Source organism: Cupressus sempervirens, chromosome 2 (assembly GCF_028749045.1).
Source record: "Cupressus sempervirens isolate cs-2001-9-10 chromosome 2, ASM2874904v1, whole genome shotgun sequence".
In the NCBI taxonomy this organism is placed as follows: Eukaryota; Viridiplantae; Streptophyta; class Pinopsida; order Cupressales; family Cupressaceae; genus Cupressus; species Cupressus sempervirens.
The window spans coordinates 534,632,634-534,646,765 of NC_143119.1; the positions used below are offsets into that span (position 1 = coordinate 534,632,634).

Below are 14,132 nucleotides of genomic sequence, written 5' to 3' on the forward strand. Positions count from 1 at the left end.
CTCGTGCTTCCCTATGTCTTGTATATGGTTTCACCAAAAGATTTAAGTGGGATCTTTCATCAAATGTATCGATTGGTATATGGACAAGTGGATATTTATTACCCTCTTTTTTAGATGTACTATTTCGACAAAATTTGTCATGCTGCCAAAAAATAGCTTTCTTTCATGTCTAACTAATATCTAAACAACTTATACATCACACACACTAAGACTTTAATCCTAGACTAAAAGTGTTAATCAGTCAAAATTGACATACTTTTTCCAAGATTATTTTTTAGGTTAGTATATGATATCTAAGAGTGATGACATATAACCTTAGAATATAATAAATACGATGTGGAACTTAAAAAGTTTTCAGAGTGGACTATAGTATACTATTCTCTTTAAACATTGTCGGCTTGTAACTAATTCTTGGGCATGTAAGGAGTTCAAACAGACATGCCCGAAAATGTGTACTATTTTTCAGTAGCTCTCGTATTTGCTTGTAGTTCCTGTTAAGAAAATGCTTGGAAACTAAATACTCAATAGCAATTCCGCGTGTTGCCAGTCACCAAGAGATATATAGAAATATCAAAGGGCGGATGGGGTGTTCGTAAGTCATCAGATTTTGTACTTCCAACTGTAGTCTTTGTGAAGCCTTGTGTCCCTCAGGTCTAAACATGCCTTGTCCATTTCCTCGGCATGTTTTGTGTACTGCCTTTGTGACATTATGAATTTTCACTACCCCTTCTCCCATTTTATTGATCGGGTGGACATGTCTGACAATTATACTCTGGGATGCTTCCATAATAAGTCGCTTATTTTGAACTATTTAAACCCTAGTTGTTTCAGTGCTCATCCCACAACAAGATAAATGGACGCAAATATGTTAATCAATAGGTCCTATAATGAGTCAAGCACGTGAATGTATGTTAATGCCATCAAAGGTTCAGATTTGATCTTGTATTTGCAGAGTGTTGCTAGACTTGGAGACCCACAGAGTTTGTGGATCAATTAAATAGATCCACCATGTATGGCCTGGTAACAATGTTGAGTGTCCTCCAAAATATGCCAAGGGCCCATTTTATTTATCTTCTCGAACAATAACACAACTAAATAATTATTGAGCTTACTGGTTAGCTTCTGCCAATTTCGTATCATCTCCTGTCACCACACATTTGATAAACATTGGTTCTTGCAGTTGTCCTTTAATTCATTGTCATTAAGATTGATTTGGGACTAATTTAGTCTCTCTATCGTCGTCTTGCCATAATCAATTTGATAGAATGGTTGCACTTTTTATGTGATTTATGGGCATGTTGTCAACTTTGACAAGGAACATAATCAATTTGGGAACTAAATCATATGAGTTGTAACAAGTTAATAAAGCAATAGAAATATTTTTAAGACTGATACTTACGAGTAAGAGTTCAATATTTTGATCTGGAAGAACAAACTGCATGAATTATCAAATATGTATGTACAAGATTATTACAGTATTTGTTTTTTTAGGATTGATTGTGTAAGAGGCTTTTTGCACCAACATTTTGGACCATACTACATGATCCATCATAAGAATGGAGGAGGACAAAGGAACATGTAAATGGCAAATGCAGATTGCAGACCAATGAAAGAATACAAAGAAGGGAAGAGATTGGAAGCAGAAACAGACATAAAGGTGAAAAATGTAAGTTTCTTGGAACCTACCATTGTTAAATGTATTGTATCAAAAGGACAAACATATAATGCAGTGAACTTTGCAATGAAGTACTCCCAATATTTTTTTCGTTTTTTTCTCATCCAAAATTAATTTCTCTTGGTGCATTTTTTTATAGAAACCAATATGATACCAGATGAATAACATTTTTGAACTTTTTAAAATACAGAAAAAATTGCAAAGTATATAGTAGGCTTTAAAGCTTTAAAAAATTAATATTGTTTAATGTTTTTATTATTTATTTTAAAATTGTATTATCATGTTTTTCTTTTATTTTAATATATAAAAATGTTTCAATAATATAAATAATCCAGTCCACTAATTAGCCACTGGCCAAAAAAAAATATTAGTCAAACAAATATCATTATAAGACCTCTAAGGAATACAATAGTTTTCTTGTGATTGCAGGAACTAATAATAATAAACATAACAATAAAATAAATAACAGTAATTGTCCGAATAAAATAAATGACTTCAGTAATATTGTGATTATCTTAGTTTAAGACCATTGTAATTAATCAATTATGCATTCAAAGATATGAATGCATGAGGCATCAACGAGTGTTTAACTCTGGCATCGTTGGTGGTAGGGAATTAATGCTAGACCCCTAAACAGAACCGTTGACTTCGGAAGAACAGGGGAATATACAATCAACAGTTGGAAATGTGAAAAATTTAACTATTGCAATCACTTATTATTAATTTCCTATCATAAACGATTATTAAACTGCTGAAAATAAATTCCCAACTAATATCGAAAAATAACACAACTGCAACTTCACTTATAAAATACAAAAAAAAATGTGCAACACAATGAACACAATATTTTCGAACAAATTGTCCCTAAAAAAGCCCCTAAGAGAAAACCAGTTCTACAGATGAGAAATTATATTAAACTTCAGCAAATCAAGAGATACAAAATTTCTTGCCTCTTATTGGCAAAATTCCGACAACTTCCTAATTTATCCCACTGATATTCCCCACTGCCATTCTCACACTAACACTACACCCTTGCTAACACTGCAAAAGATTGTTTACTAACTCTACAAACTTACAAACTCATTTGCTAGCACTGCAAATGTTTCTCCAAACTTCATGTTCTCCAAATGCCCCCCTGACCTCCTTTTATACTACTCTTGTTGGTAAACTAACAGCCGAAATTGATTTACAATCGACGGTTGAGATTAAAACAACTTAACAACCCTAACCAAATCGGTCTCTAATAGTTTCCAAAAGTGGTCAATTAATTAACAAATATTTGTTTATAATCTAACCAATTAGTTAGCAAAACAATTACTTGCTAAATAATAGCAAATAGACGAATAGCTGTCCAAAGCTAACAAAACTAACAAAAGCCTCAACAATAAAAATATATGTGGAGAGTTTGGAAATGAAAAAATAGATAATAGGAATATAAAGCAAAGAATATTATAAAAAATACAGAGTCTGCAAATTAGACCAAATCAAGGAAGACGCGCGAAATATGGATGCTAATAATAACGGGCCAGATATTTACCAGAATGGGCACTCTACAGAATGGAGTATCATGGAATCATTTTACTGGATTGCAGTTGAGGGTAGATATTCTGATTGGAAAACGCAGTGCCTACGTACTAAGCGGGTAAGGTTAAAACGAATTATAAGGAATGACAAAAAACATATTTAGATGCTTATTCTAATTAATATACGCTCAGCTCAGTGTAAGTTCACAGATCAAGACCACCATCGACAGTTAACACAGCATTAGGAAGAAAGTCGATAGGAGAAAATAGAAGATTTTCACTAGAAGGAATGATAGATAGTAACATCACATTAATGAAAAGGGAGGAGCGGGATCGCATAGGAGGAAGATCTAACAGACAAAAAAACCGATCAGATTTTAGAGGAAGGTACAGTCAGCAACTATAACGGCTGGAAAGAGGAATGACATTTACAGCCAATGAACACTTAATTTTTCTCAAATCAATAAACAGTCGACACTTATATATCAGATTAGAGGAGATCAAGAATTAGTAACGAACAATTGAAAAGTAATAGCAGTTGAGAGTTTTTTCCCAAACAGAATCGAAATGTAATGGTAGAATTACAAATTTACATGATTCCGCAGCACCCACAAAAACATTGTTGATCGAGTTCGGGGGAATATTACAAAACTACTTAAAACTTATGATGGTTTTTCTAATTCGATACATTCTTTGTATCAACCTGACTATGATTCATATATTATTCAGAACTCACGACAGTTGCAGCTTTCTGCTCAAATTAGTTCCAAATGTCGTGCATCCCAAGTCCTCCTTAGCATGCCTTAAAAACTCTTCATGGGACTTTCTGTAACAAAACAATCTTCGAAAATTGCGTTCATCAGACAGTATCGTATTTGCAGCTTTCTTCTCAAATTATGTTCAAAAATCGTGCATCCCTAGTCCTCCTCAGCATGCCTCAAAAACCCTTCATGGGACATTCTGTAACAAATCTATCTTTAAAAATTGCTTTCATCAGATGAGAAGTCCTTCAAGTATTTAACAATGATAGGTGTGTCAGCATCTTTCAGTGATATCACCCCTTGACAAATTTGAGCATAGAGTTTTTCAAGTTCAGAGATTCCGTAACCCTCGGTACATTTCAAAAAATCATGTTTTATTGATTCAATCTGCTCTACGAAATGCTTGTTGCTTTCACCATCCTCGAATTCTTCATTGGTGCTTTCCGCAACATGTGTTGGAGCAAGCGGTTGATTCATTATAACATGTTGATCAGAAGCAACGTTCCGCTTTGAGTGTTTCAAGACCTGGCCATTTTGAGATACATTCATTTCAGCCTGAGCAGAGGGTAGGCCTGCACTTGCTCTTGTAGCTGAATCCTCTGACAGACTAGTTGGCCCAGCCTGAGCAGCAATTTCATCACATGAGGCAACTAGTCCAGGGTCCATTTGAGAAAGCATACCAAGAACCTGATTACCAGTAAAACCAAGGATTAGCAAAGTGAACATTAATGCTTACTACTTGACATAAAACATTTGAGCTTCAATTACTGTATGTCTCTATTTAGAATATACCGCATCCCTTAGTGCATATGCTCTGCTGATAATTTGAGCTCCAGTGTAGTCGTCACCATTATATGCCTGTTATAAATAACGATAATTAGGACTGAATAGAAATTCGAAAAATCTTTGTTTGACCCAACAAAGCTGCTAGGATTGTAGGCATGTCAAATCACGCTTACCTTTGCATTGGCTGGAATTAGTTCCACATCATTGAGGAATGCGGAGCGTGTCAAGTAACGCTGACTATCCACACGCTGCAGTAGAGTAGTGATATCCATTGGATTTTGAACTATCGAATAATAATCAGGAGCATCCTCATCCATGACAGGGTAATGGAAGAAACTGAACCGTTTTTCGTATAGAAGTCTGCACATTGTATGTATATGTGCATACATATAAGCACTCAAAAATACTTTTCACTTGGTAAACATATAATCCTGAACAAATGAATCAAGTAATGATCAATGCATGCAATCACTCGAAAAACCTGTTGCAGATATCCCGAAGACACATTCGGAGACGTCGTATAGCATTCTCCTCTGCTTCTGCCTTGGCACGTAGCTCAGTTTCACATGGTTCCCTAGCTGCTTTTTGTACCTTTGGAAGTCTAGTAACAAAAACACTTTTTTTAGGAGTGATTCCAACTTGATCAGGTTGAGTAAGAGCAGCATCAATTAGCTCCGAGGCGAATCTACACCTGTCCTCGGAACTTGGTTTTTCCACCTGATAACTGCACAAAAGCAAAAGAATGTTAGCATCCATTGCTTATCAACCACGCCAGATTATGCCCAGAATATCAAACCAGTTGATATGATTATGTACACATTCTCTCACCAAATTATTGTCTCGGGATTTTACCATTCATTATACTGAACCAAAATAAACTTTATAATGCATGCAAGGTGCATCAGATGCCACGGAATTATGGTACATTCAATTCAACTATAAAGAATCAGAGGGAGCTGTCTATCTAGCAGAGGATTTGCACCAGATGTGACAGTTTCTTTAATTAATTAATTAATTTATAAATCACATAACAACAGTTCCCTGAATTAATTAATTAATTTATAAATCACATAACAACTGTTATGTAATTTATAAATTAATTAATTAATTAATTAAGGAAACTGTCACGTCTGGTGCAAATCCTCTGCTGTTTAGCCCCGGCGAATCAGAGACCAAAAAGGTACCTGCTACACAATATTATACAGACTGGATTTGCATGACTAAACTTATTATTGATAAAACACACAAGAAAGAGATTCATACTAAAACAATGATGTCATTCATACATACATATTGCGAGGACCAAACAAGGATGTAGCTTTTCCATCCAAATCGTCAGAAGGCACACAGGAGGTTGCAAGTAGTAGTACAGGAAGGTTTGATGGCAGTTCTTCCAGTAAAGTCAGTAGAACAGCTCTTAGCTGATCATGGGCCTATGAGAAGCTCGGTGAAGCATAAAAAATCAGAAATATAGTCATTTAAGGAAGCTCTAGAAATAACAAGTATAATGCACTAATTTAATGATTTACACACCGTCTCCCACCAAAGTTCTAGTTGAGGCAAATACAAGATAGAAGGAGCAGTCCTCCTTGCTTCTACCACAACATGCACTAGCGCTTCCTCAGGGGTATTTGCACTTGGGTCGGACAGAAGTGATGGAAGTCCGAGAGAATGCACAGGGAAGCTCTCTAATTCATGTAAAACTGCAGGGCCAATATGCTCCTGGTAAGAACAGTACAAATATAGCATCTCTCAGAAATTTAGCTACCTTACAAGCCAGCCAATTCAAAAGTTTGAAAAACAGACTGATGTTATAGATGTGTCAACTCATTAAAAAAAAAAATTATAACCATACCAAGCCGGCACCCTCCCTCCCACAAAGTAATAGTCTTGGTCTGTAAACAAGGGCGAGATGAAATCCATGCAACTTTGAATATTTTTGAGACCTGTCCTCGAATGAATCTTTCTGATCACCCTTGGCCACAAAGTGGAAGATTGCAGAAATAGAATTTCTGATTATCTTTAGATGTCTTTGCAAACATGGGGCTATTACTGGGGACAACGGCCTCGACTGTACTGTTGCACCTCTATGGGCAGCAGGAGTAATAGCAGACATAGCTCGTAAAAAATCAAGCTTCTCTACTTTCACAGAATCCACATCTATGACAAACTGATCATCACTAGTGTATACTTGAGGATATTTCAAACGGAAGGCCCTAATTGCAGCTTCTGTGCACAAAGCTTTTAAATCAGCACCACAATACCCCACACAAGCTGCTGCTAATTCCATTCTTACATCATCAGACAGTGGATTCTTCCACTTTTTGGTGTGAATCTTTAATATCTCAGCTCGTGCTTTGCAATCAGGTAAGGGAAGTACAAATTCGCGATCAAACCGACCAGGCCGACGAAGAGCTCCATCAATAGCATCAATCCTGTTTGTAGCTCCAATAAGCACTACTTGACCTCTAGACTCCAGACCATCCATTAGAGCCAGAAGTGTAGACACAATCGAATTGTGAACTTGTTCTTGTTTACTAGACCGTACTGGAGCAAGGCCGTCTATTTCATCAAAAAATATTATGGAAGGTTGGTTCTTTTCAGCTTCTTCGAAAAGCAATTTCAGTTGCCGCTCAGCTTCCCCCACCCACTTGCTGAGCACGTCAGCTCCCTTTCGCATGTAAAAGTTAACTTTCTGTCCTGCCTTGGAAGCTGCACAAGCTAAAGCCCTTGCAATCAATGTTTTTCCAGTTCCAGGGGGACCACACAGTAAGACTCCTCTTGGAGGTGAGATGTGATAGTTGGAAAAGAATTCGGGATAGAGAAGAGGGAAAAAAACCATTTCTTTCAGTGCATCAATGTGGTCAGAAAGCCCTCCAATATCATCAAAACTCACTATTTCATCAACCAGCAAGGGTTGAATGTCAGCTCCGACTTTTGAACCAGGACCAGTAGTTTGTGCACCTCCACCTCCATAGCCAAAAGTATAATCTTGGGGTCCCCATCCAGACGATGCGACATTCAAACCCCATGCAATTGTGTTGCTCATGTCAAGTCCACCACAAGCCCATTGCTGCCCAAAGTTTCGGTTCCCTCGAGACATCCAAGAATCAAGAAGACCCTGATCCATCTCATCCACAAGAAGATCAGAATCATCTGAATCGTCCATTCTTGATGCACGATAATGTTTGGACGTCCCTGGGCCACTTTGTCTCTCACTACGTGCATTTTTCATTCCCATTCCTTTACGCAGTACTTTACAAGTTGGAGAGCGCGGTCGCTTTCTTTCTTTTCCAGGAGAAAACCTCCTCACCTGAGTGCGATTTCGGAGAGAATACCGTCTCCCTCCTTGTGCTTCTTCAACCTCTTTGCCCTCTCCCTCTCCCTCTTTTTGCTCTTGCTCTTCCTCTCCTCCAACCTCATCTTCCTCCTCTCCCTCTTTTTGCTCTTGCTCTTCCTCTCCTCCAACCTCATCTTCCTCCTCTGACGATTCCTGCTCTTCAAAATCCTGTTTGGTTGATGTTGTTGATCTTCGAGGCCTAAGTCCCCCTCGTCGTGGCAAAGATGCACTATCACTTTCCCTTGTTGGACTGCTCTGCTGCTCATCCAGACTATGGTCCTCAACATTAATAGTAGGTGGCTGATATGTTTCTCTCTGCTCTTCCTCTCCGCCAACCTCATCTTCCTCCTCTGACGATACCTGCTCTTCAAAATCCTGTTTGGTTGATGTTGTTGATCTTCGAGGCCAAAGTCCCCCTCGTCGTGGCAAAGATGCACTATCACTTTCCCTTGTTGGACTGCTCTGCTGCTCATCCAGACTAGGGTCCTTAACATTAATAGTAGGTGGCTGATATGTTTCTCTCTGCTCTTCCTCTCCTCCAACCTCATCTTCCTCCTCTGACGATTCCTGCTCTTCAAAATCCTGTTTGGTTGATGTTGTTGATCTTCGAGGCCTAAGTCCCCCTCGTCGTGGCAAAGATGCACTATCACTTTCCCTTGTTGGACTGCTCTGCTGCTCATCCAGACTAGGGTCCTCAACATTAATAGTAGGTGGCTGATATGTTTCTCTCTGCTCTTCCTCTCCTCCAACCTCATCTTCCTCCTCTGACGATTCCTGCTCTTCAAAATCCTGTTTGGTTGATGTTGTTGATCTTCGAGGCCTAAGTCCCCCTCGTCGTGGCAAAGATGCACTATCACTTTCCCTTGTTGGACTGCTCTGCTGCTCATCCAGACTAGGGTCCTCAACATTAATAGTAGGTGGCTGATATGTTTCTCTCTGCACCCATTCAGACCCAAACTTATAATATATGCAATAAATTATTGGGGTTATCTTTACACTAAATTGTTGGGGTTATCTTTACAAATAACTTAATAAGCAGAAAGCAGTACAAATAGTAGAAAGAAAGGAGATTGGAGAAAACCATACCGTCAGATCTGCATCCTGTAAGGCTGTTTTATCTGTTTCATGATCCTCTAAATTGACATAAACTTCCCTCTTTCTGGTAGAACAGCACAGAGTAGATGTATGTGCCTGCCACTATAAGCAATTTCGGAAAGTCTCAAATATAGGGACTTATACCAGTTGCATATATTTATTTTTAAGATAAAAACATAAATATATTTCAAAACAAAGGAAAGCACAATACACAGTTATCTGTGCCAAATGCAATGCCAAAGAACAATTAGAGCATACTGAACCTACGAAGGAAATAGGCTTAGTCTAAAGTTTACATACGCAAATCATAGAGCTCTAACACTAGACTTGACTAAGCTACAGAGTATAGAAAAATATAAAGATACCATACTTACAGTGGAATTAGCTGCATTGCGTAGATTGACACTGGGCTGCAGCAGCTTTTTATCGCGTCCTCCTTTCTTGCCCTTGCAGCTGCATCGACTGTTTCCCTCCATGGGAAAAATTTGTTGCATTAAATCTCAACAACGGGCGGTATAATTTCCTTCATATGATCTTTTCCTTGTACCTGTTATAGCTCGCAGAGAAAGCGATATATCTGAATGTAATTTCTTGCAGCAGTAGTTTGGCTTTCTCTACCTTATTTTCTGCATTCAGGCCATAATTGCGTCAGATTTAGGTATTTGTAAAGTACGACTATTCTTTAAATCAATCTTCTTGGACAACAATTTGATAGTTCTGAATCTGAAATACCAAGATCTCTTTATTACCTATGTAAGAAATACCAAGATATAGAACGGAACCCATAAACTCCAACAAGCAAATATACAGACAATGGTACAATGGTACAGCCAGAGTTTACTTTTTGAGGAGCCATATTACAATGCACATAAGAGAACAAATATGGATCCATAGTTTAGAGGAAAACACATATTCATCAAGGTTGTATCTAGCCAGTTGTATCTAGCGAGGTACTCTAATGCCTCTATTTTTGTGACTCTTAGAGTTTCATGGATTAGTCTATTAATGTGATGATTTCAGTAGGCTAATTATTGCGGATAAAGGGTCTTTTCAAGTAGTGCCTTGACTTGGCCTGTGGCTAAACAAGAGAAAATATTGATAAGTAGGAGATGATTTCCACAGCTAGTCAAATTGTGATGTGAATATCAGGATTTAACTGTGTGATTTTTTTAGTCAAACTCGATGACCCATGTTTCATGAGTAGTGATTCAACATGAATCCATCTCTCATGACAATATGTGCCACATTGTGACAATTTTTGCAATTTATTAATTAATTTTAAATTCACATAATAGTAGTTATGTGAATTTTAATTAATTAATTAATTTGTATTCACCACATTGTGACAATTTTTACAATTTATTAATCAATTTAAAATACTGTTATGTTAATTTAAATTAATTAATTAATTTTTATTCACCACATTGTGACAATTTTTTTCAATTTATTAATTAATTTAAAATTCACATAACAATAGTTATGTGAATTTTAAATTAATTAATAAATTTCAACTGTTATGTGAATTTTAAGTTAATTAATAAATTGCAAAAATTGTCACAATGTGGTGCATATGATTGTGTAAATTTTAAATTAATTAATTAATTGTAAAAATTGTCACAATGTAGTGCAAAATTTATGTTGGATTGATGTCGCTCTTGACTTGGGAGGGTCTTATCTTCTCCACAATTCAGTAAGCTACAGGTTGGTCTTTGTTTGGCTCAAATTGGACTTCATTTGGGCTTGGTTTTGTGTACTTACTATTTATGGTGAGTTGGTGTTGATCGAGTGGTGAGTTGGTGTTGATCGAGACGGACCCTTTCTATTTTTGGAAAATGCATAATGGAGAAATACTAAGTATGACTCCTATTTCAGAGGACATGTTTAAATGATGAGTATTTTGAGAGTTATTATATTTTTAGTGGGTAAATTATTATTAAAAAATTAAATGACTTATTATAAAGTTATTATTTAATTTTATAATTTCACTTAAGTTGAAGTTTGAGTTATCAGTGGAAAGTGCCAAGTCAAGTGAGAGAATCTAATGGAAGCTTCTAATTAATGTTGTCCGATGAAGCGTCCCGAGTGAAGTTACATTTTGGCAACAAAAAGGAATTTTGAGGTTATAAATACAAGCCTATTTGTTGAGGAAAACATCCTTGATTATTTATTTACTTTTGTTGCCTTTGTGACTTTTTTTGAGTTCTAATTTTTGTTCCCTTGCTGAAGTATAGGAGTCTAAATTCTGAGTTATTCCATTGGATCTACAGCTGAAGTATTGTAGATTTGAATATGAGATTTTAGTCTAAGATTGCTTTGCAATTAGTTGCTTAGGTAAAACTATTTGCTAGTTTCTCCTACTATTCTAACTATGTCTAAGGAGAATTGAAATTGAGAGGTGGTTATTGAGTCACTACTAAGGTATAGTGATTCTATTATAGTCTGGTTGATGAGGATTTTGTGATTGCTTTTCTTCATCAACAGTCGCAATTTTTACTGTAAGACAATTGTGCATGTTTTGGGCTACCAATACCTATCTGTAGCGGTATTGGATAATTATTTGGAGCTACTAATCATGGGTTTCGCTGCATGTTAATATCCCTATGTGTAGAGTAAAGGAGCAACAATTCATCTACTTGGGTCTGCATTTTACAATTGAGGTTGTCATCAAGCATTTGAGGCATGTGTTTCATCTTTAAGAGGCTGGTGTAGACATTTCAGAGCATACAGTTGGATATCTAAGGCCTATGGATGGTGTAGATGTTGTGAGAGTTGCTTTGGGAACCCTACATTTGTGATTTATTTTGTGGAAGGGTCTGCGAGTAAGAGTGGTCTACGTTTGACAATCCATCATGTGAAGAAGGTCCAACAATGTGCACAGACTTGCCTATGCATTTTGGGACAAGACCACATCATTTCCATCAAGTGCTTATGCCAAAAATACTTATTTGTACTTGCAGTATTCAGTAATGTTGACTATGAAAAGTTTATTAAAATAATGAAAGATTGAATATAAATTACTTTCATCTATGGATTGTTTCTTGGTGCTATTTTGTATTTACTTCCATATGTGTGTGTGTGTGTGTGTGTGTGTGTGTGTATACATGTACATGTACATGTGTATATATATACATATATATACATATATGTATATACATACATATACATATATATACATATATACACACATATATACACATATACATACCTGTATATATACATAAGAAATTTGCAAGACAAGCGAAACTACACATTGAATTATTAAAGTATGACAACCAAGTGTTTGACAAAATGCCTAAAATCTGATTTGTGATGAAAGCTGGAGAAATTAGAGTTGTTCTAGTTATAGTCAGGTGGGGGTTACTACAGTGGTATAAGAGCAGTTTCCTGCCAACCTGCAGGAATTGGGCTCAATTATTATTTTGATTAGTGCTTATTTCATAGATTGTCAGATTGATTTTGTGATTTAGTTTTAAGTGTCATGGATGGTGATAGGAGGTTTGGTATTCATTATACTCACAAAGGGTGTACTTCTTCGCGCAAGCATGGAGAATGTGAGATACAAGTTATTGTGAAATAGTTGGATGTGCTAGTGAATGAGCTGAATCAAAATTATAAATGGATGACCCAACTAATTTCAAATCTAAGATTTGAGTAGAGCATGATATCACTTTTTTGAAGAGCAAAATGTGATGATATAGTTGCGGCTACAAATGCTTGGGACATTTCTTATGAGACAGCACATGAGTTGGGAACAGTTATGGTGGAATGTGATGAGAATTCATGTCAAGTTGAGTAGGATGATGTACTTGTTGGCATGAGTTCTGAGGATCATGTATTTGATGGCAATGCAACAATAATGGGAGTGGAAGCATGCGAGAATATTGTCATAACAAAATCGACTTATGTGTCGGTTAAGCCATCTAGCGAGGAGTCTAGTAGTATGTGTGCAGTGGTTGTAGATGTGTACCCTGCTAATAGCACACATGTCAATGTGATGAGGTGAGTGGTGTTGAGGCAGAGTCATGTTATAGTTCAAATTGACATAGTGGTGAGGTTTACTTCGTGTATAATCCTATATCTGACATGGATGCAGCATTGTCTTATGACAATTTGTTGTTTGAGGTTGATAATTACTCACCTGAGTGGAGTTGGACTCAATTTTCACCACATGTACATTTAGTTCACTATTTTGTTGTGGTAGTTGGTGATGTTCCTATGACAACATATTTTGATGTGGCAACACCTATTGTTGATACAATTGGCATGAGTGCATATGGTTCTCCTATAGTTATGTCTTTTTCAAGGATTGTTTGCGATGATCAGGATTCTAATCCAACGTATATTATGTGGGTAGATACAAGGAAGAAGAGGATGTAGAGATCTTTTATGGAATTGCCTTCTAGTGATATTTTAACTTCTACATCATCAACACAAGTTTTGGGTGATATGCTACAGGACATGTGGTTGGTCCTGATGATGTTAGTTTGTTGTTGGTTCAGTGTCGTGAGGGATGTCACACACTTCTTCATTTGGGATCCAGGTGGAGGTTGGAGTTCACTATCTTGTCGAATTAATATTGAGGACAAGCACTCTTGGGGAGGGAGGACTATAATGTCCCCATTTTTGTTTGTATCAAAGTTTCATGGATTAGCCTATTAATATGATCCGTGTAGGCTAATTATTGCAGATAGAGGGTCTTTTGAGGTAGTGGCTTGACTTGGGAGGGTCTTATCTTCTCCATAATTCAATAAGCTATAGGTTGGTCTTCGTTTGGCTTAGATTGGACTCCATTTGGGCTTAATTTTGTGTATTTACTATTTGTGGTAAGTTGGTGTTGATCAATATGGACCCTTTCTATTTTTAGAAAGTGCATTTGGTCACATGGAGAAATAATAGGCATGACTCCTATTTTAGATGACATATTTAAATGATGAGTATTTTGGTAGTTATTA

The 14,132-nt window shown here is 36.7% G+C and overlaps 1 protein-coding gene across 1 annotated transcript; it reads right to left on the reverse strand.

The window, feature by feature from the left end:
* Positions 1 to 4,174: 4,174 nt before the first annotated feature.
* On the reverse strand, positions 4,175 to 9,656 carry LOC149573310 (ATPase family AAA domain-containing protein At1g05910-like). Its single transcript, XM_089815941.1, has 10 exons — positions 9,555 to 9,656; positions 9,172 to 9,282; positions 8,836 to 9,021; positions 6,601 to 8,253; positions 6,279 to 6,467; positions 6,036 to 6,178; positions 5,227 to 5,469; positions 4,919 to 5,105; positions 4,752 to 4,817; positions 4,175 to 4,646 (listed from the first exon to the last, which is right to left on the reverse strand). The coding sequence occupies exons 1-10, from the start codon at positions 9,654 to 9,656 to the stop codon at positions 4,176 to 4,178; spliced, it is 3,351 nt and encodes a 1,116-aa protein (XP_089672067.1). The 3' UTR covers position 4,175.
* Between the last annotated feature and the right edge of the window lie 4,476 nt (positions 9,657 to 14,132).